The sequence below is a fragment of the Zootoca vivipara genome, chromosome 10 (genome assembly GCF_963506605.1).
Source record: "Zootoca vivipara chromosome 10, rZooViv1.1, whole genome shotgun sequence".
Taxonomy (NCBI): Eukaryota; Metazoa; Chordata; class Lepidosauria; order Squamata; family Lacertidae; genus Zootoca; species Zootoca vivipara.
This window is the reverse complement of record NC_083285.1, coordinates 1,615,552-1,637,470: the sequence shown is the minus strand read 5'-3', so window position 1 is coordinate 1,637,470 and position 21,919 is coordinate 1,615,552. Positions and strand designations below refer to the sequence as shown.

General features: G+C 42.2%; 1 protein-coding gene across 6 annotated transcripts; it reads left to right on the top strand.

Annotated features, from left to right (window-relative positions):
* The first annotated feature begins 5,765 nt into the window (after positions 1–5,765).
* On the top strand, positions 5,766–20,981 carry PRPF18 (pre-mRNA processing factor 18). 6 transcript variants are annotated; one of them, XM_035128149.2, is made up of 12 exons: positions 5,766–5,919; positions 6,538–6,615; positions 7,073–7,099; positions 11,603–11,710; positions 12,790–12,903; positions 13,705–13,851; positions 16,916–16,963; positions 17,571–17,639; positions 17,931–18,071; positions 19,017–19,088; positions 20,147–20,302; positions 20,461–20,981. In XM_035128149.2, the coding sequence occupies exons 1-12, from the start codon at positions 5,854–5,856 to the stop codon at positions 20,539–20,541; spliced, it is 1,107 nt and encodes a 368-aa protein (XP_034984040.1). In that variant the 5' UTR covers positions 5,766–5,853; the 3' UTR covers positions 20,542–20,981. The 6 variants fall into 6 exon arrangements, with proteins under 6 accessions (XP_034984040.1, XP_034984041.1, XP_034984042.1 ...); XM_060279479.1 differs by lacking the exon at positions 5,766–5,919 and adding an exon at positions 6,005–6,368; XM_035128150.2 differs by lacking the exon at positions 7,073–7,099.
* Positions 20,982–21,919: the final 938 nt, after the last annotated feature.

Here is a 21,919-nt window from a genome sequence, read left to right as displayed (position 1 = left end):
TCCGGGCATAACTTCACTCCTCCAACAGCACACAAGCACACACAGGCATGGAGAGAACAAGTACAAGAAGAAAGTACAGAGGGAAACTCCCCCTTTTGTACATCAACTTCTACATGCCCATATGTTCCCAGTATCCTCAGTGACAGAACGTAAAATCCTTTGTACAGTATAACTCCTTCATACCAACACCCCCTCTCGTTCGCATCACTGAGTTTATACAACTATGTTCAACTTAAAATTTAAACCTGAACAGAAAACTTAATGTCTGAAGATTCAGAGGCTTGGTAAAACCATCGGTGAGGTTTTATTTGGTAGAGCAATACTTAAGCTGAACCAAACCTTGCTTTACATTTTGGCATACATTTTGGTAACCGATATCCAAATGTTTGGTATACGCTTTAAATTGACCGGATTCTGCAAGTTTTAAACACGGTTGGTTATCCTCCCACACTCTGATAGGTGAATGGCAATTTCCATACAGTTCTTGAACTAACTGCTTATAGAAATCAAGCTCCCTGCCCAAGTCCGATAGAGCATTAAATTTGGACTCCGTGGATGAAAGTGCAATTAGGGATTGCTGTTTGGAATGCCAACCAATTAAGGAATTTCCAAATTTCATGGCCATCCCAGACACCAATTTCCTGCCTGGATCAGAATCAGCCCAACTGCTGTCTGCCCAACATTCTAGTTGTGTGCTACCTTCTCAGGTTTTCCTTGTGGAGAAGTAGGTGCACTCCTATTTTATAATTTTACTTGTCTAGGAGTAGCCCCAATGGGCATGATCAAGACCTTGGTTTGGTCCACCAGCACCAGCACCTGGACCACCAACTGCTAGAGGTTCCTCCTCCAGCAATGTCAACCATACTTTCCATGAGAATGTCAGGGTTCCCATGCAAGTGCACCCACCCACTTTGTTCACAAAATTCAGCACTCTTGCTGATTACCACCCTGGATGTATCGTCCTCTGAGTTAACAAACCTCCATGACTTTGAGTAAGGTTTGTACCCACAGAAAATAATCTTTTGCAACCTTGGACCTCCCTTTCTGTGCTGCGATTTGGGAATTAGAACATAGGCTTCACATCCAAAATTTCTGAAATAATGCACCTTGGGCTTTCTACCATAAAGAAGAAAATAGGGCATATTATCAACCACAGAATTATAAGTGCGGTCAAGAATGACCCCCGCAACCTTCTATGCTTCAGCCCAATAGCACTGTGGTAGATTAGCATCAAACAACATCGAATTTGCCAATTCTTGCAAAATGGGGTTTTTTTGCTCAGTGATTCCCCCTTCCTGTGGAGAATAAGGTGAAGTAAGTCTGTGCTTAATTCCCTTAGAGTGGGAAAAACTTCGCAAAAAAGACCCAGTAAATTCTGTACCTCTGTCTGCCTGGAACGCAAGCACCTTCAAAGAGAATTCTAGTTCTACCACTCTCACCCAGTCTTTTATCATTTTTGCAGCATCCCTCTTATTTTTAAGAGGTACCGTGTTTCCCCCTTTTAAGACACCTTTTTGAATATAGGGACAACATTTGCCCTCCTCCAGTCTGCTGGGACTTCACCTGTTCTCCGGGAATTATCAAAGATAACTGCCAGTTGTTCTGAAATCACCTCTGCCAGTTCTTTTAATACTCTTGGATATAGTTCATCTGGCCCTGGAGACTTGAATACATCTAAACTAGCCAAGTATTCTTGTACTACCTCCTTACTTGTTTGGGGCTGTGTTTCCCCTGCTGAATCATCTGCTCCATATTCTTCAGGTCGGGCATTGTTTTCTTTCTTGGAGAAGACTGAGGCAAAGAAGGCATTGAGGAGTTCTGCCCTTTCTCTGTCCCCTGTTTGCATTTCACCATCTTCTCCTCTGAGTGACCCCACTGTTTCCTTGTTCTTCCTTTTGCTACGGACATACCCATAAAAGCCCTTTTTGTTGCTTTTAACCTCTCTAGAAAGCCTGAGTTCATTCTGTGCTTTAGCTTTTCTAACTTTGTCTCTACAAGTGGCCAAATTCTATGCAGCAGCCATAAAGCTCAGAGAAAAAGCAGTGCTACCGCAACGAATAAGACCCCAAATGGTAATTGTTGTTGTTGTTTAGTCGTTTAGTCGTGTCCGACTCTTCGTGACCCCATGGACCATAGCACGTCAGGCACTCCTGTCTTGCACTGCCTCCCGCAGTTTGGTCAAACTCATGTTCGTAGCTTCGAGAACACTGTCCAACCATCTTGTCCTCTGCCAAATGGTAATATTTAGGCTATATTTTAGTGTCCCAGTTCCAATTTATACATTTTAAATGCTGCTGTGCTGTATACATATATATGTGTGTATTGTTCCTTCTGTGTAAATTTTAGTGTATTATCTTTGTGTTTTCTGATTTTTCTGATTTTGTAAGCTGGTCTGTGACCGTAATAATAAATTCAATTCAATTCAACTTTCTAGACAATTAAATTGTCTGCAAGGCCAGTGAGGAATCTGTTTGACCTTATGCTCTTGGGTGAGTTTGACATCCAACAAATATCAGGATAGTTGAAATCCCCCATTACTACTCTCACTTCCTTTTGAAGGAGGTTCAAACTATCCTTCCTTTTGAAGGATAATTGAAATCCCCCAATACTACTATCTCACTTCCTTTTGACCATCTGTTCTAGGAAGGCATCATCTGTGTCCTCAGTTTGGCTTGGGGGTCTATAGTAAACTCCCACAATGAGATCACTGTTATTTTTCTCTCCTTTAATTTTGACCCAGATACTCTCAATTTGGCTTTGAAGTTTGAAATCCTGGATCTCTTCACAGGTATACACATATCTGATATATAATGCCACTCCTCCTCCTTTCCTATTTGGTCTATTTCTCAGAAATAGATTGTATCCCTCTGTTACTACATTCCAATCATGAGACTCATCCCACCAGGTATCAGTAATGCCTATTATGTCGTACTGTATTTAGTTTGCTGTACCAAGAGCTCAAGTTCATCTTGTTTATTTCCCATGCTCTGTGCATTAGTATGCAGACATTGAAGACCACTAATCACCCCAGCCTCTTTTTAAAGTTTTTCCCCCTCCCACCACTAGGTTTGCATGCTGTCTGCTTCATTTGGTCCCTGACATTTGGATGATCATCTTCAGCACTTGATAGATTCCTACCTTCAGGAACACTGTCAGTTTAAGTCAGTTTAAAGCCATCCTGATGAGGTTTTTGAGATTCTTGGCAAAAACATTCATCCCAACCCTTGTGAGGTGCAGCCCATCACTTGCCAGAAGTCCATCTTCAATAAACTGCAGACCGTGATCTAAGAATCCAAACTGTTCCTGCTTGCACCATTTGCGAAGCCAGTTGTTCACTTCCCCTATTTTACCCTCTCTCCCTGAGTCAACTGGGAGGACAGATTAGATGACAATTTGTGTATTTAATTGCTTCAACTTCCTGCCCAGAGCCTCATAATCACTTTGAATGCAGTCCATTAGCATGAGTGTTTAGAGAACCAATCAGGTGTCATCTTGTTTTGGCAGTGATTCAGTCAGGTCACAGTAGGATTCAGCTATTGATGTTATGTACTGGAGCTGAGAAGAGGACATTTGTCAGTGTGTTATGCGATTGCTATCAAGTTGGTTGTGTTTTTTTGTGTTATTTCATTTAGTGAGCTTGTAAAACGCAATAAAATTAAAGAAATGGTGCAAAGAGTTGACTGGTCACCCAGAAAGTGATGTAAAATAGTACTATTAAGTGAACAAGGTTACAGTTATGAAGAAAGTAGAAGAAAAATTGCTGGAAACTTAATCAAAGGTGGCATTTCTAAATTTATGAAGAAGTATAAAGAGACTTCAGTCACTACAAAATCAGACTGGTAAAGGCAGGAAAGGATGCACAACAGCAAGTGAAGATAGAAGAATTGAGAGACTGTGCCTACATGACAGAAGAAAATAATCCGAGTATATACAAGATGACATGGTGCAATGTAACGTGAAGTTGAGTGCAAGGACTGTTCGGCGCAGACTGCAGGAATATGGTCTAAATCAGGCATCCCCAAACTTCGGCCCTCCAGATGTTTTGGACTACAATCCCCATCATCCCTGACCACTGGTCCTATTAGCTAGGGGTCATGGGAGTTGTAGGCCAAAGCATCTGGAGGGCCGCAGTTTGGGGATGTTTGGTCTAAATGCTATAATTCCAAGGAAAAAGCCATTGCTATCTTTCAAACAAAGATTGAAAAGATTAAACTGGGAAATAACCCATGTTAACTGGACAGCGGAACAATGCGACAGTGTTATTTGAAGTGATGAGACCCAAATCTCCTTGTTTGGTAGTAATAGCTTGAAATACATGAGAAGAATCAGAGATTTACATCCTACTTACACTACACCTACTGTGAAACACCCGATTAAGTATTATGATCTGGGGTTGTAATATTATTATTATTATTATAATTTATTTTTACCCCACCCATCTGGCTGGGTTTCCCCAGCCACTCTGTGCGGCTTCCAACAGAAAAATGAAATAAAATAATTTATTAAATAATAATAATAATAAATTATTTATACCCCACCTATCTGTCCAGGTTTCCCCAGCCACTCTGGGCAGCTTGCAACAAAATATTAAAATACAAGAGTCTGTCAAACATTAAAAGCTTCCCTAAACAGGGCTGCCTTCAGATGTCTTCTAAAAATCTGGTAGCTGTTTTTTTCTCTGACACCTCATGGGAGGGCGTTCCACAGGATGGACACCACCACCGAAAAGGCCCTCTGCCTGGTTCCCTGCAACTTGGCTTCTCGCAATGAGGGAACCGCCAGAAGGCCCTCGGTACTGGACCTCAGTGTCCGGGCAGAACGATGAGGGTGGAGATGCTCCTTCAGGTATACTGGACCGAGGCCATTTAGGGCTTGTATTACATTTAGGTGTGGGCAGAATTTGCGTCATTAATGGGAATGTAAATAACCAAAAATACATAGCCCAGACCTTAACCCAATAAAAAAATATATGGAGCCAACTAAAGAAACCTGTTAGTCAGAAGCAACGCAGCAATAACACCCAATTAATAGAGGCAACAATTCAATCTTAGTTTCACATTACTAGAGTTGCCAGACTCAATGGAGGACAGGACTTCTGTGCCTTTAATTGCCCTTCTCTCTTTTGAGTCTGGAAACCTTAAAGAGAAACCAGCAGACCCTTTGCTTGGAAATTAAACAAAAGGTCTGCTGGTTTCTCTTTAAGGTTTCCAGACTCAAAAGAGAGCAGGGCAATTAAAGGCAAAGAAGTCCTGTCCTCTATTGAGTCTGGCAACCCTAATTATTACAGCTGAACTGAAAAACTTGGTTCACTCCATGGGAAGGTGTTGTAAGGCCGTAATTAAAGCTTAAGGTTACCCAACTAAGTATTAACTGACATGGTGAGAATTTTTGTATATCTAATTTTTTCTATGTGTTTCACATTTCTTCTTTATGACTGCTGTTGTAATAAATAATCCTTCATAAAAGTTATTAAATTATCTTTCCTTTGATATATAATTTTATGGTATTACTCCCCCAAAAAGTGGTGTTGTGAGCCATCAAACATCGGAAATACACTTTCCCCAGGTTTCCACTTGTGTAGAATCCTAGTCCAATAGGGTGGCCATTTCTGTCCTGGCCATCGACTCCAACCCCGCCCGCCCCCATGGGAAAAATCCCGGGATCCTCCACGGCTGTTGCTGCTGCCTCTTCCCACCCCAAGGGGAAAGGGCGCCACCCGGAAGCGACGCGGCGTCTGAGGCCGGGCGCGTCACTGCGGCTGCGCGGACTGGCTGCTTTCGCTCCGGGGCTTCCGTAGAAGTGGCGGCCGAGGGATCTGCTTCGCTCCCTGCCGGCATCTGAGGCGAAGGGACCATGGACGTCCTCAAGGCGGAGATCGAGCGGAAGCGGAAGCTGCTGGAGGAGAAGGAGCTGCTCGGGGTAAGCAGGAGAGAGGCGACCCTCTGCCCCCCCCCCCCAGAAAAAAGAAGAGGAGGCGGGACTGCGCGCGAGCGCCGCTGTCCCCGAGAGGCGCCGCCAGGGCCCAGGGGCTCGTCCTGCCGTGGTCGCCGGGCGGCCCCCCCTGCCGTCCCGGGGTGTTTCCCCGAGGCCCGGGTCCCCAGAGGGCGGTGCGGAGCCCTCCTCCTGAGCGGGGTAGGGGTGGAGTGGAGGGTTGTGGCCCCGTAGCCGGACAGGGTCCGTTAGCGGCCTCGGCGGCGACAGGGGAGCCTCTCCCGAGGCCCGAGCGGCCCGAGCCCGTTTCGTTTCGGCGGCGTCTCTGCCTCGCTGCATTTGCGAGAGCTTCCGAGTTGAGGCTGCTTTTGTCGGGCCCTTTTCAGGAAGCCTTGCAAGCAGGAGTCTCTACCTCCCTGCGTTGGATTGCTTGCTGGGTAGGTCGATGGACTGCTCGCCGGTGTTTCTGGAGCCTGGTTCCTGTTAACTATCATTGAGCTGTTAAGAATCTGACAGCCCATCCCATTGTGCTTCACATTACTGAAAGAATAAATGTTAGTTGTTTATGAAACATCACAATGTAGTAACTACTTTCCTTTCTTTCAGGGAAATAAAAAATACTTTAAGCGTAGTGAGTTGGCCAAGAAGGAAGAAGAGGCATATTTTGAAAGATGTGGTTGCAAGGTAATGCGAAAGCAGTAATGGTAGTGATTCTGGTTAGCTGTGCAATGTTTGCTTAATCATAGTTTAAAATGTATTAATACCATGGGAAGAATCACCATGGGAAGAATCAAGACCCCCTACTCAAAGAGGCAGGGAAAAGAAATAGATGGTGTCAGATCTTAATGCATAAAATAACTTATAAAGGGCATGCAACTAAGAGATTCTTTGGAATGTTGGCGTAAATTTCTACAGTTCTAGAATCTGGATAAAGAAAGTATCAAAATGTTTGTGTGTGAGAGATTAATATGTGAGAGAGTTACTTTAAATAGTTACAATATGATGGCTAGGAAAAATTACGAATAGGTTTGTTAAAAATAATCAAATGAATGGTGAATGCTGTTTATATTTCCTCTATCCTTTTTATTATTTAATAAAAAATGAATAATTCTTTGTTCACTCTATCACTGTTGCACTTTAGCTTGTAAACGAGAAGCCACCAGGAGAGGTATGAGTTTCCAAAAAAAGTTTGCAATGCAGGAAGAGGCATGCATGAGTACGCAGCTATTTGAATTTGTGTTTATAGTTTGGCTTCTTCTGTGGAGGGCATGAGGCTGCTTGAGAATAAAGCTTTTATTTTTAAGTTGTGCTCCAGCAGGCATGTACCCTGGATCTGATATAACCAACCCTATTGTAAAGCAAAGTAGAGGCTGCTAATTTCTAGATGCTGGCTCCATTGTGGGGTGGGAGTGGGGGTGGTGGCCTGAATGCGTAATCCTGTTTACCTAGGAATAAATCCCATTGAATTTAATAGATTTTAACTTCTGAGTTGACATGGTTAGGCTCGACCTGTTAGCCAAGAATGTCCACTTCTTGAAAGGCTATGAAATGCAGCTTGCATTTCTTGTTGTTTAGTTGGGGTGAAATAATAACTAAGCTCATACGTAAGACACATCATGACAAATAAAGTCACCTGGAAGGCCTTTGCTCATATTTCCACCTCACTTTGACTGTCTCAAAACAGTTTGGATGTGAGGATTGTAGCGTGGAAATTTAGTACAGTGGTACCTTGGGTTAAGAACTTAATTCGTTCTGGAGGTCCGTTCTTAACCTGAAACTGTTCTTAACCTGAGGTACCAGTTTAGCTAATGGGGCTTCCTGCTGCCGCAGCGCAATTTCTGTTCTCATCCTGAAGCAAAGTTCTTAATCCGAGGTACTACTAGCGGAGTTTGTAACCTGAAGCGTCTGTAACCTGAAGCATCTGTAACACAATGTATCACTGTAATGGGAAGTAATAGAACTAAAAAATTGTCAATTTGCTGCCTTTCTTTTGGGACCCCAAAATCTTCTGCCTAAAGCAGGCCCATTTTATCTGACCTCATTATGGTTGGTCATAATCTGATGTATCCTACAGTATCCTGTAGTGTCAGGCCTATATGCCTGATACAGTGGTACCTCAGGTTAAGTAACCTGAAGTGAACTTTCCCATTGAAATTAATGGAAAGTGGATTAATCTGTTCCAGACGGGTCTGTGGAGTACTTAAATTGAAAGTACTCAACCTGAAGTGTACTTAACCCGAGGTATGATTGTACTGTCTTTCACAAGTCATTAAGTTTATTAAAATCAAGTTTCTTTTAGACAGATTTATTAGCAGTAATATAGAGAAGATTCAATTTAACATGATATTTCAAATATGCTGTTGAACTTAGCTTTTATGAAGTAGGATTGCTGGGATAGCTCAGTCAGTAGAGCATGAGACTCTTAATCTCAGGGTCATGGGTTCAAGCCCTATGTTGGGCAAAAATGCACTAAATGACCGTTAGGATCCCTTCCAACTCTATGATTCTATGGTTGTTGTTGTTTAGTCGTTTAGTTGTGTCCGACTCTTCGTGACCCCATGGACCAGAGCATGCCAGGCACTCCTGTCTTCCACTGCCTCCCGCAGTTTGGTCAAACTCATGTTTGTAGCTTCGAGAACACTGTCCTACTATCTTGTCCTCTTCCGCCCCTTCTCCTTGTGCATCAGGGTCTTTTCCAGGGAGTCTTCTCTTCTCATGAGGTGGCCAAAGTATTGGAGCCTCAGCTTCAGGATCTGTCCTTCCAGTGAGCACTCAGGGCTGATTTCCTTCAGGATGGATAGGTTTGATCTTCTTGCAGTCCATGGGACTCCAGCAAGAGTCTCCTCCAGCACCATAATTCAAAAGCATCAATTCTTCGGTGATCTGCCTTCTTGATGGTCCAGCTCTCACTTCCATACATCACTACTGGGAAAACCATAGCTTTAACTATACAGACCTTTGATTCTATGGTATTTTATGTTATTTTTTTTATTTCCTTTGCAACATTTATGAAAAGATAAGGTTTATAACTTCTATTAGAAGGAGGAGTTATTATGACTCACATCATCATTGGACTTATGATGAAAGCAGGTGGGGCCAGGACTTAATGAGATACCATATTGTGCACAGGCCTATAGCTGCAGGAGTGAAATGGAGGGCCATGGCGGAATAACTTTAGAGTGAGGAAGGAGGCAGAATGTGTGGAGGGAGCCTGCCAGAGAGGGTGCTTTTTCTTTAATAGAAAAAGGTGCTGGCACTCACCATGAATAACAGTAATTGCCACACTTTTAACATTTTGGGGAAAGGTGCTAGTACTGCATTCCCTTGAGTATCCCCAGAAAGAAGCACTGGTTTGTGTTTAACTATGAAGGAAAGTGAAACAAAATAAAAATATTCCTTCCAGCAGCACCTTAGAGACCAACCATGCACACTTCTTCAGCACACGAAACGCACACTTCTTCATGTACACAAAAGCTCATACCAATGACAAACTTAGTTGGTCTCTAAGGAATTTTTTTATTTTGTTTTGACTACGTCAGACCAACACGGCCATCTACCTGTAACTAGAACTATGAAGGAAAGCGTTTCTGTTCATTTCTGGCTGTCACTACAGTTTTACTAACTCACATGGCAATAATATCAAGTAGCTGTGTAATTTCTCGTTTGACCTAGTTGCTTATGTCCCACTTAGAGAAACTTGGTTAAAATATTAGGAGTGTGGATGGAGCCAGTTGCTTTTCAAATAAAACTATGAGACATTTTAGCTCACCAAGATCTCTGCATTTCATTGAAATGTTGTTAGTATATTTAAAACAAAGCAAAAAAATCCTGACATTTTACAAATGTTGGTAGGTGCATTTGCTAAAGTCCTGAAAGTACTATTATTTTATTTGGTGCAGACATTGCTAGTAACAATCCAACTGGTAAAATGACTAATATTTTTTTCTGTCTGGGTCTTAACTCCTTTATTATCATAACCAACTTCTCTTTCACAGCTATTTGGGGGTAAATGTAAAGGGACCCCTGACCATAAGTCCAGTCGTGACTGACTCTGGGGTTGTGGCGCTCATCATGCGTTATTGGCCGAGGGAGCCGGCATACAGCTTCCAGGTCATGTGACCAGCATGACTAAGCCGCTTCTGGAGAACCAGAGTAGCACATGGAAACGCCGTTTACCTTCCCGCTGTAGCCGTCCCTATTTATCTACTTGCACTTGGACGTGCTTTCGAACTGCTAGGTTGGCAGGAGCTGGGCCCGAGCAACGGGAGCTCGCCCTGTGCGGGGATTCGAACCGCCGACCTTCTGATCGGCAAGCCCTAGGCTCTGTGGTTTAAAATATTGTTTTATACAATGAACTTAGGGCTACTATTCTGTAAAAATCATTGCCTTTCAAGTAATTTTTGCTTACTACTTGGTCCCAGATGTGCATTGTGGAGCTTTCCCCAAGGAATAGAGATATGCTTGAATGGCATTCTGCATTGATAGGTGAAATTGTCACCTTTGTCTATGGTAGAGAACAGCTCAACCAGGGTATAATAGTTTGCACAGAAAAATATTGTTATTGTTATTACCCACAATTCACCCTCATGTCACAGGCCAGGTTACAACAATGTAAAAATCAGTTCAAAAAATACAACCACAATAAATAGGGTGGGTCCTGACAACATACATTTCAGGTAGTAGCTGATATTTTCTCAAGCCTCAGTTCACATGTAATAGCAGACTGTGGTTTGGCTTCTCCCTCCTTGTATGTGCTCTGTTTTCCTGGTTTGCCCATTGTTTTCCAGTCTAGCTGGATTGGGCAAACTGGTTTGTGCAAGCCATAGTGTGCCGCCAAATCACAATTGGAAACCATAGTTTTCAGGAAAATTATAATATCGTCGAAAAGTGCATTTATTTCAGTAACGCAACTTAAAAGGTGAAACTAATATATGAGATAGATGCATGACATGCAAAGCAAGATATGTCAAGCCTTTATTTGTTGTAATTGTAATTATTTGTTGTTAGGCGGGTCAGTTATAAATGGAATGGAATTAATGAAATGTAATAGTGATGTTTATTTTTGTATTATTGTAACTATTTGTTTTATTACTGTGGAATTTCCAAAAGAAAGCATTTGTAAAAATTAAAAGAAAAATAAACAAGTTGCATTACTGAAATAAATGCACTTTTCGACGATATTCTAATTTTCCGAGTTTCGCCTGTATATAGTGGTCTAGTTCCCATATGTAGTAAACATAGTTCTCCTTCTGTCCACTTTCTGAGTGGCTGATGAGTTATGCATATCACCATGATAGTATTGAATACCATATTGAATGTATTGAATACCATATTGACTATACGTAGCAGGTCTCTCTTCACAAAAACGATAGCTTTGTTTTGTCTGAAATTATAATTATTTCCATACTTTGTGGAGTGGAGAACTGAGGAATGCTTGCAGCCTATAGTTTATCTATATAAAACTTCTGTAGACAGTTGTGCAACACTCAGGGCAAAGCGAATTCTAAATTGTATTAAATTACTGGCATGTCTTAGACATTTCAGTCAGGTTTTTGCATGTCGGCTGTGCTGTGTAGCTGCCCTTAGAAGCAATCAATGTTTCTGGGAGTTAAGACTTTTTCTGTGCCCACATTTAAAACTGGGTTATGTTATGTTTCTTGTCTCTACCTAGGTTCAGCAGGAAGAGGAAGAGGAGGAGAAGACAATAACTGCATCAAATCCAGTCCTGGAACTAGAGTTGGCAGAGGAGAAGCTGCCTATGACTCTTTCTAGACAAGAGGTAAAATACAAATATGCAGATAATTGTATTGCTATCACCAGATTAACAAATCTGCAGAGTATTTGTATGTCACTGTGTGAAATTTTAGTTATCATTAATTAACTATATGTCCATGAAGATGTACAAGAGACTAGGGCATCAGCTAGCTAAATATATGAGGATATTCATCAGGCTAGCTTTTCAGCCAGCAAAAATTTCACACCAGTAACTTTTACTTTACTGATTTACCTGTAGCCAGTGCAGGCATAATGATGGCTTACTCTTAACTGCAGGAGATCAGGAGTTATCCCTCCCTCCCCTTTTGAGAGTGATTTTCCTATTGCCATAACTGCATTTACAATGATATCACTGTCTGATGCCTAATGTTAGAGATGCTTAGAGTAGACCCATTGAAATAAATGTTCTTAGCACATTGATTCCAGTGGGTCTGCTGAGTATGTCAGGCATTGGCTATCACCCACTGACTTTGTTAAGCATGATTAAGTCTCAACAGGCTTCCTGTTGAATTAGGATTTTAAGACAATATTAAGCTGTTTTCAAATCCTGATTTAAATAAATATTCCAAGCTATAGACATATTCCTCAATTGTTGTAAAATTGGAAAGCCCAATCTAGAAAGAGGATGGAACCTGTGTTACATCTGCCCCAAACCTTCAAGTGTTCCTGGGCCACAACTAGCATGATTCCTGACTGCTGGCTATGCTGGTTGGGGCAGACGTAGCCCAACAGTACACAGAGGGCACCACATGGGTTCCCCCCGACCTAGTTCATCAGAGATAATGTATTAATTTCCATCCACATTTCAGACATATATCTGTATGTATTGCCCCAAAGTGTAGCCTAAATGTCTGCAACTTAATGTGGCTTAGGAACTCCCATTAATCATCACAGAATTCTACTTGCATATGCTCCATAGATCAGAGGTGCCACTTTTGTAATGATATTTAACTAAACAGCTGCCACTAGTCATCATTAGGTATGTTGCTGCCCATTCTGTGCTCTTTAGCAAGGAATGATAAATTCCGTGAAAATTGTTCTATTTCCTTCATTTGTTTAAAAGAAACACTTGACTTTTTCCAGGTCATGCGGAGATTGAGAGAACGGGGTGAACCTATCAGACTTTTTGGAGAAACAGATTATGATGCCTTTCAGAGGCTGCGAAAGATAGAAATTCTAGCGCCAGAAGTCAACAAGGTAAATCTGTGCATAAGAGAGATAGTTTAAAGGGCTATTCCTGTGCAAAATTGGTGCACCTGTAACATATCTATGGGTATCCTGCTTCTTGTGCCCCTGCCTGTGTATATACTTATTAAATATATAATGTTATAATCCCACATAGAGGGACACAGAAAGTGCCTTCTGTCATCTTGACTTCTGTCAAGTGCCTTCTATCAACTTATTGCTACAATTTAGTGTTATAAATAATGGTTTGGATTTTCAGATGACCTCAGTTGTAAGCTTTTTGTTGTTTAGAGGACAAACTTACGTATACTGTATTACTGTAGTGAGACTTGGGATCAGTTCATGCATTTATCAGTTTCAGAGAAAGAACTGCCACTATTCAAATTGTGGCTACTCGTGTGAATGGCACTGCCTATACTATTAGGCCCAGTATGCCCTTAGAGATGTCTGTGTAGGATTCTCCAATGGTATGAACTCTCTCTTAATGCTAAATCATGATTATACAATTATTATTATAATTTATTAAATTTCTATTCTGCCTTTCATCCAAGGATCACAAGGCGGTTTACAACATTAAAACACAAAAATACATCCCATAGTAACAAATAAAAGCAATACCCCCACAGTATTGTTATTTATGATATTATTTATTAATGTTGAAAACAACTAACAGGGTTATGTAGTATGATGCCATGATACTCAAAGTCTGTACATAAAAATTGTACGATACTTAAACATATTTTTTTCAGGGCTTCAATTATGACAATTCCTAGGATAACTGCATACTCTCAACTGTTGTTTTTATTTCCATAGGGATTAAGGAATGACCTGAAGGCTGCTTTGGATAAGATTGACCAGCAGTATCTGAATGAAATTGTAGGTGGGCAGGAACAGGGAGAGGATGATACACAGAATGATCTCAAAGTCCATGAAGAGAACACAACAATTGAAGAATTGGAGGTATTATATTATTTTTTACTGTTTTCAAATTGTGACCAAGGCCCCATGCTGGTAAATAAATTCTACACCAAGAGAAGATGGATTCTGCTACTTGCAAAAATTGAGAATGCAGATTGAGAAAATGTACATAATTCTCATTTGTATAATTTTACAAGTTTTATAATTTCCTACTAATTAATTTAGTTAGACAAGAGACAATGCTAGTATTGGGCTGCAGAAATTTCTGCAAGATTTGTCCATAGTGGTGAAATTGCATGGAGGCTGGCAGAAACCTGCACCCTGTCCATTGCCTTTTTAATGGCTCCCTTACTTGCTCTTTTTAAGATGCCTATTGGGGAGGACATAATTTGTCTAAAATGTGAGGGGGACTGTCAGGGAGAGGCTTCTGAATTTGATTATGGGTTCCCCCATATGCTTGCTGCTATAATGGCTTGAAATATGCTCTCTACCTGAGACAGTCTGCTCCTAAGGAAGCCAGAACTTGAAGACTTCTATCACATCTCCCCTTAATTTCCTTTTCTCTACGCTAAACAAACTGCTCCTTCAGTTGTTTCTCATAGGAAATGTTTTCCTCACCTATCAACATCTTGACCACCCTCTTCTGGCCACCCTCTAGTTTATCAGTGTATTTTAGCATGGCACCAATCACTGGGTGCACTGCTCTTCAGCTGCATAGACTAGAGTGAACTCTATTCCTTGTGATCTGAACACACTTGCTTCTGTTAACACCACTTAAAAATTACATTAACTTCTTTTAAAGAGCCACACCACACTGCCCTGCCCATGTTCAGCTTGCAATCAACTAGGACACCTGTATGTTTTTAATGCTAAGCCAGGTCTTCCCCATCTTAAACTTCTGCCCTTTTTGTACCTGTTTACAGGACTTAACATTTATTTCTTACTTTCATCATGTTGACCCAGTGTTGCAACCTGTCAAGGTCGTTCTGAATCTTGATTCTCTGTTCTTTGATATTAGATCTACTTAGCGTCATGTGATCTGCAGTTTTGATAAGGATATCCACTATGCCAGGCACCCCCAAACCTGGCCCTCCAGCTGTTTTGGGACTACAACTCCCATCATCCCTAGCTAACAGGACCAGTGGTCAGGGTTGATGGGAGTTGTAGTCCCAAAACAGCTGGAGGGTCGAGTTTGGGGATGCCTGCACTATGCCCTCAGGCTAGTCATTTATAAAAAAAAGTTTGAACAGCACAGGAACCAAGGCTAGAGCCCTGTAGCAATAATCTTGAGACTTCTTGCCATTAAAGGAGCACCTGCTGATTATGGTTACTCACTGAACAGTAGAATTGACCAGCCCATATTTATCATTTTGTTAATAAGAATATCACGGAAGGCTTGATCAGATGCTTTGCTGAAATCAAGATACACTATGTCAGGGGTCAGCAACCATTTTCCGCCGTGGGCCGGTCCACTGTCCCTTAGACTATGTGGTGGGCCGGACTATATTTTGGAAAAAAATATGAACAAATTTCTACGCCCCCCCAAATAACCCAGAGATGCATTTTAAATAAAAGCACACATTCTACTCATGTAAAAACACGCTAATTCCTAGACCATCCGCGGGCTGGATTGAGAAGGTGATTGGGCCGCATCTGGCCCACGGGCCTTGGGTTGCCTACCCCTGTACTATGTCCATGGCATTGCCATGAACTACCAAAGCATTAATTCTTTCAAAAAAGGATAAGGCTTCTGTGGATGATTTATTCTAGATTAAACACATGATGATTGATAATCAGTGCATTGTTTTCAAATGTTTATGGACACTTAATAATCTGTTGGGTATCAGTGTTAAATGGAGTGGCCGGATCCAACCCCCCCCCCCCCCCTTGGAAGATAGGGGCAATATTTACCCAACTCCAGTCTTACAGAACCTCGTCTGTTTCCTAATTATTCACAAAGATTACAGTAACTGTCTCTGAAAGAAAACCTGCAAGTTTCTTCAACAGCTTGCAGCATAATTTATCTGGCCCGTGGGACTTGAACTCACATGCCTCACTTGTTCTACTTTCCCCAGTTTGAAAACAATTCCATTTGGGGCCACTGAAACAAACTTGGAATTGAGTGGTTCCGTCTTCTGTCCATCACCTGTCATTCATTTCTTCATCTTCTCCAAGCAGCAGACCTACCCCTTTCCTGTTCTTCTGCCTCTGAACATATCCAGTGAATCCCTATATTTTTGTCTTTAGCATCTCTTGTAAGCTTTTGCTTCTTCCAGGCTTCAGCCTTGCTGAAACCATCTTTACAGGTTTGGGATCCTCCATCAAACTTGTCCTTTGTCATATGTGCCTCCCTCTGTCTCCTGTATGTGTCTTTTTAAAGTCTCTGCTCACTGGAGAGCTCTGTGTGCATTCACACTGGTCTCTTGGGATATCTCCTGTTTTCTCACTGGAATGGTTTGCGACTGTGTTTTCACTATTTCCACATTTCAGAATCTCCCATTCCACTTGTGCTCTTTTTTTCTTATTCAGAATTTCTAGTCATGGAATTCTACTGCTTCCTAAAGCTGTCTTTCTTTAAAGCCCAAGGTACAAATCCAACTTGGCTTTGTTTTCATGTCCCTTGCTATCACACAGGAATCTGCCTTCAACCAACATAGACCACGGATGGATGAGACTCAGCACTGGCTGGTAGCGGTTTTCCAGGGTTTCCAGCAGGAGTCAGTGCTGGCTCTACTTGGAGACACCAGGATTGAACCTAAGACCTGTTGCATGCAGACTTGTGCTGTGCCACAGAGCTATGCCCCTTCTCCTTGGAATCCCCCAAGGCTCACACCACTTTCACTTCATCAAGCAGGTCTTTATGAAGTCCAAGATCTCAGCTCCTTCCTTGTTCCTTGTGCAGGTTGATCAGGAAGGCAAAGATTTATTAGACATTCAATTGTTAGCAGATGCCAGGGCAGTTGAAGTCCTCTGTTACACCCATCATATTCTCTTTTTGTAATCTGTTTTAGGAAATCATCACCCACATTTTCCAATTGGCTGGGTAATTTGTAGTATGCTGCCACAATGATGCCACTTGTTTTTCTCTCCTTTTATCCTTACTCAGATGCTTTCAACAGAGCTTCCACTCTCAGATTCATGGATTTCTGTACAGGTGTGTGTGCTTGTGTCTGTACTAGGCATCGCCTTCATTGCCCTGTGTCTTCCTTTCTTGTCTCTCATACATGGCCCAGTTCTTATCTCTGGGCTTTGGGTTCCCTTCCCTGCAGGGTTAGTTTAAAGTCTACATGATGAGGCTTGTGGGGCTCCTGCCAAACACATCCCCCCCCATCCTCATGAGTCGTACCCCATCTCTTACGAGAAATTCATCATTTGGGTAGCATTGACTGTGGCCCAAGGAACCCGACCTTTCCTGATGATCAACAGGAATGGAAGACAATTGTTGGATTTGATGAGTCTGCATCCTCTCTGTTGTGTCTTGGAGGGCAACATGCCATATCTGCACTCAGCTGTGTCTGTCCCTGGGGACTCTCTTGTTAAGAGGAACAAACTGAAAAATTCCATAGAATATATGAGTAAACACTGGAATGTGACTTGGTTAGCATTCTCAACCCTGACCTATGCAATTTAAAGGGAGAGCCTTTCCAGAACACTGTGAAGTACTTCCTAATTTTATCTGGAATATTATGTTCTTTATGTAAACCTGCATCAGTTATTTTTGTTTTTGGAAGACATCTCAATGGAAAATCTCTCTATTTCAGGCTTTGGGAGAATCTTTAGGACAAGGGGATGACCATAAAGACATGGATATCATAACCAAATTCTTGAAGGTAAATAGCCTAACAAGCAAGAACCTCTGGCCTGTAAGCAATCATTGACATGGCTGGGGCATCATCATTTTCTAGGACTATTCTGTTACATGGAAAACATTGATTCATTTATAGATTGAATTGTGAAATAATTACAACCCAATCAGATACAGATCTATCCAGAATTAACTAACGTTGCAAGTACTATTTCTTTGTAAGTAAATGCATGGGGCTGCAGCTTTAGTTTATGGACACTGTTCATATTTAGCCACTGTGTGGCAGTAATGGCTTAAATCTGTTTGTCCTCTTCAGTTTCTTCTTGGAGTCTGGGCTAAGGAGTTGAACGCCAGAGAAGACGATGTGAAGCGGGGTGTACAAGGCAAACTGACCAGCGCCACTCAGAAGCAGACAGAATCCTACCTGAGACCTCTCTTCAGAAAACTTCGGAAAAGGGTAACTTCAGCCACACTCTATCTTAAGTCTTCTACTAGATTTAGGCAGGAATGTTTTGCCACCAGACATTTGTTACCCTCCGTCCCACACTTTGTTTACAATCTAGCTTGGTGATGAGAACTCAGAATCTCTCACACTGTTTTGTGATGTTTTGATTGACCTAAGAAAGGTTTTGCCGTGTTAGGGATTCTGGATTCTGGACAGGGAGATCCACCCCCTGACTGGCGGCAGGGAAGAAGGCAAAGGATTGGCTGAGGGAAGACTGAGATGGGTGAAGCAGGGCCTCCTTTATCCTAGTGGACTAGCTTCCAGGGCTCATGTTTTTCTCTCCAAGGATAGTGAAGCAGAGCCATGAGGACACTCAGCCCGTGGCAACAATGAGCTGCCTGCCTCTGCCACTCAGATCCTCCTAGCCTGGAGCAGAGCTGGAGCACCACGGGAGTGGGGGCTGAGTTGGTGGGATGGCTGGGGAAAGCAAGGAGAAATAGCACTTGTCTAGACAAAGCAAATTAGTGGGGTTGGCTGCTTCCCTGCAGATTTGCAAATAAATAAAAGCTCCTGTAGGTCTGAAGCCTCCACTCATACGCAAAGGTGTGTTCTTTGTCGCAGCATAATTACCCCCTTGAGGTTAAGCTTCTCTTATTCTGTTCTATCTCTGTATCAGGTGTGATTGGCTTTTGCAGCCACTCTCAGTACTGTACAGCAGAACTGCTCGCTTTCAAAGGAACTAACATGCTGCTCTGGAAGCGGGCCTGCTTCAGTCACTCAGGCACAAACAAAGGAGCTGGGTTTCTCTCAGGCTGGCTAGTTCTTAGTGTCTCCAAAAGTAAGCGTTTTTGGCTGTGAGGGTTGATCATATCTGTGATCTTATTTAAGATAATAGTGTGCTATGAGAACCACGAGTTTCGTTGCCCACTGTATATTTGCTGTTTTGTCTGTCTTTAGAATATCCCTGCCGACATCAAGGAATCAATAACGGACATTATCAAGTTCATGCTGCAAAGGGAGTATGTGAAGGTACTGAACTTTTACAGAGTCATTGATATTTGTGTTTTGTGGCTTAATTGGCTTAAGGCAGGTGCAGGCAATATTTTTATCTTCCATCACTCCCTCGAGCAAAAAAAAATTGACGGGGGGTCACCTGGTGTCACAGTGATGTGAGGTGACATTTGAAGCCCCAACAATTAGGTGACTGTTGGGACTTCAAAGCACCATTGAATATTGAGGCTTCAAAGTCCAGCCCAGGACTCCTTGCTAACCCCTTGCAAAGAATCCTGCACTGTGCTTTGTAGCCCCCACAATCAGCTGATCCTCAGCACTTCAAATCACTGTGCTTCCTTGGAAGCTGATTGGCAATGCTTCTGAAGCCCCTTTTGGCTTAGCCCAGCCGTATTTTTAACAGCTTGCATCTGATGTCATATGGGACTTTGGGTGATTGGTGACTAAGTGTGACTTTGCCAAATGGCCTGGTGGGCCTAATTAGGTCTTGTGTTAGAGGTTCCCCACCCCTGCATTAAGGGACGTGAAAGTGTCTCTAGCTTAACCCTTCAGAGAAATATTATTAGCTCTAATAAGCATAGAAATGCAGGTTCAAGCATGTATAAGTTGTTTAGACCTTCAGGTGCAGGGATGGGAGAACATATTGCATTGTATGATTCTTTGAGACTTGGACTGGCTAACGTTCAGGTTTGCATGTGGACATTGTCAGACACTGGGCAGGGTGGGTTAATCACATAACGCTATCCAAGCTTCTGAAAATTTCTGTGTTGATTAATGAGATCTGGGATATGCTGTTTTTTAGAGTGGTTTTTTGTGTTTTGTTGTAAACTGATCTAGTAAGATTTTTACTGTTTCGAGAAATGCTAATTTTGGTGCCTTGTCAGTGAAAGTAATAATTATTGTGGAGCTATTTTGCATAAAGTTTGTAAGCATGAGGACTGCAGGTGTGCTCAGAACTGTTAGCCACAAAATCTGAAGATGGGGCTCTTGGCTTTCTTTTAGCTGTCCCTGCAGGCTCTGTGCCTCCCCTGGTTTCTTTTGCCTTGACCGTCAGTTGCCTGCTTTTATTTCTGCAGGCTAATGATGCCTATCTGCAGATGGCCATTGGGAATGCCCCCTGGCCTATCGGCGTCACTATGGTGGGCATCCATGCGCGAACTGGTCGAGAGAAGATTTTCTCAAAGCATGTGGCTCATGTTCTGAATGATGAAACTCAGAGGAAGTACATCCAGGTGAGATAAAGAGTGGTGGATCCATTGTCTGGAGATTCACTTTCTTTAGTCTTAAGAGTTCAGCATTTGTAAGCACAGATCCACTCTGCCCATGGGCTGCAACCCTCCCGTGTCTGGTCTTGGTTACCAGCATGCCATTCTTGTATTTATCTCTGCAGGGCTTGAAGAGGCTGATGACCATTTGCCAGAAACATTTCCCTACCGACCCATCCAAATGTGTGGAGTACAATGCGCTGTGACAATGTGGATACGCAGGTTGTGAGAGAAGAAAGCAATCTCTGAACTGCTCTCATTTTGGGAATTGGAGTGAGCTGCGGTGCGAGAAGAAAGGCATGCAGCTTTACTGAGGCTCAGTTGTACAGATCACATTCATTTTGCCTTTTGATGAACTTTTATGTCTTCTTCAAGTCTTGGGCTGGAATATGTTGCAGGCTTGTCTCGCTAGCTTTAATTGAGGACACGTTTGTAGATGTGTGTGTTTTCATTTAATTTTTATCAGAGCAAGAGGTTCAGTTCTGCCTTGCCTTTGAGATTTTGAGCCTTGCTTTATAAGGACTGATTTCATCAGTTTTGAAACATGAGTTGTATTTATCATTGTACATAGGACCATTTTAATTTCTTGGGACTTCATTTATAGAAAAAATATATTTCTAATAAATCCACCCAAGCTTTTGATTGATTGATTGATTGATTGATTGATTGATTTTTGTATCAGAAATCTTTTTTCATGATTGCCACCAGGACACTTAACTTCACACTGTGGTGTGAGAACTTTAGGGTGAACATAACATGTCCAGCTAAACTGGTATCCTGCTGCCTCTTGTCTTTGTGCATTATGACTTCGTTGTCTTATGAAATGCTATCTTGTCTTTTTTGGGGGGGTGGGGAGTCTGGAGGATTTTTCTGCCACCAAAATTTGAACAATAATTTGTAGGATTATTTGTAGGATTATTGTAGGATTACAATAATTTGTAGGATAATGATAATGACACTGTTAAGTAACAAGTAAATGGAAAAGATCTTTCAAAGAACCCTTCTCCAACTTTTACTAGGAGCAGGGCGCAGCGGCGCACTCTCTTCCTGGCGCCATTGCGTCAGCCCTGTTTCCCTTTCCCTCAGGTAAAACCCCCAATTTCAGACTTCTCCACACACACTTCAGGAACGTAGGATTTTAACTGGACTGTTTCCCTTATAGACCCCCAAATCCTCCTTGGCCTCAGAACCACTATTGTCCTTTCCTGTCAGAGTACAGTATTCCCTCTGCATTTTCCTGCAAAACACCTTGTGGGACTGTGTCTTGTCTATTTTAACAGGGTCCTGTGATCCAGAACCTGAGAGCATCTCCTGAGAGTTGTCTCTTTCCTCAGTCCTCCTGACAGAATCCCCACTCCGCCTCCCTTGCAACTCTGGCCATTCAGGAACTGTTGCCAGTTAACTGTTTGTTGGCAGGGGAAAAACACTCGGGGACTCAACCTGCTCAGTAAACTAACTTTTCCATCACGCAGGAATAAGTTGTAAAGATTTCCTTGTTACCAGCTACCGAAAAAAATGGAAGTTTGAATACTCCTGAAGAAGTTTATCATTATTTTTAATGCCATCATACGTGTGAATAGCACT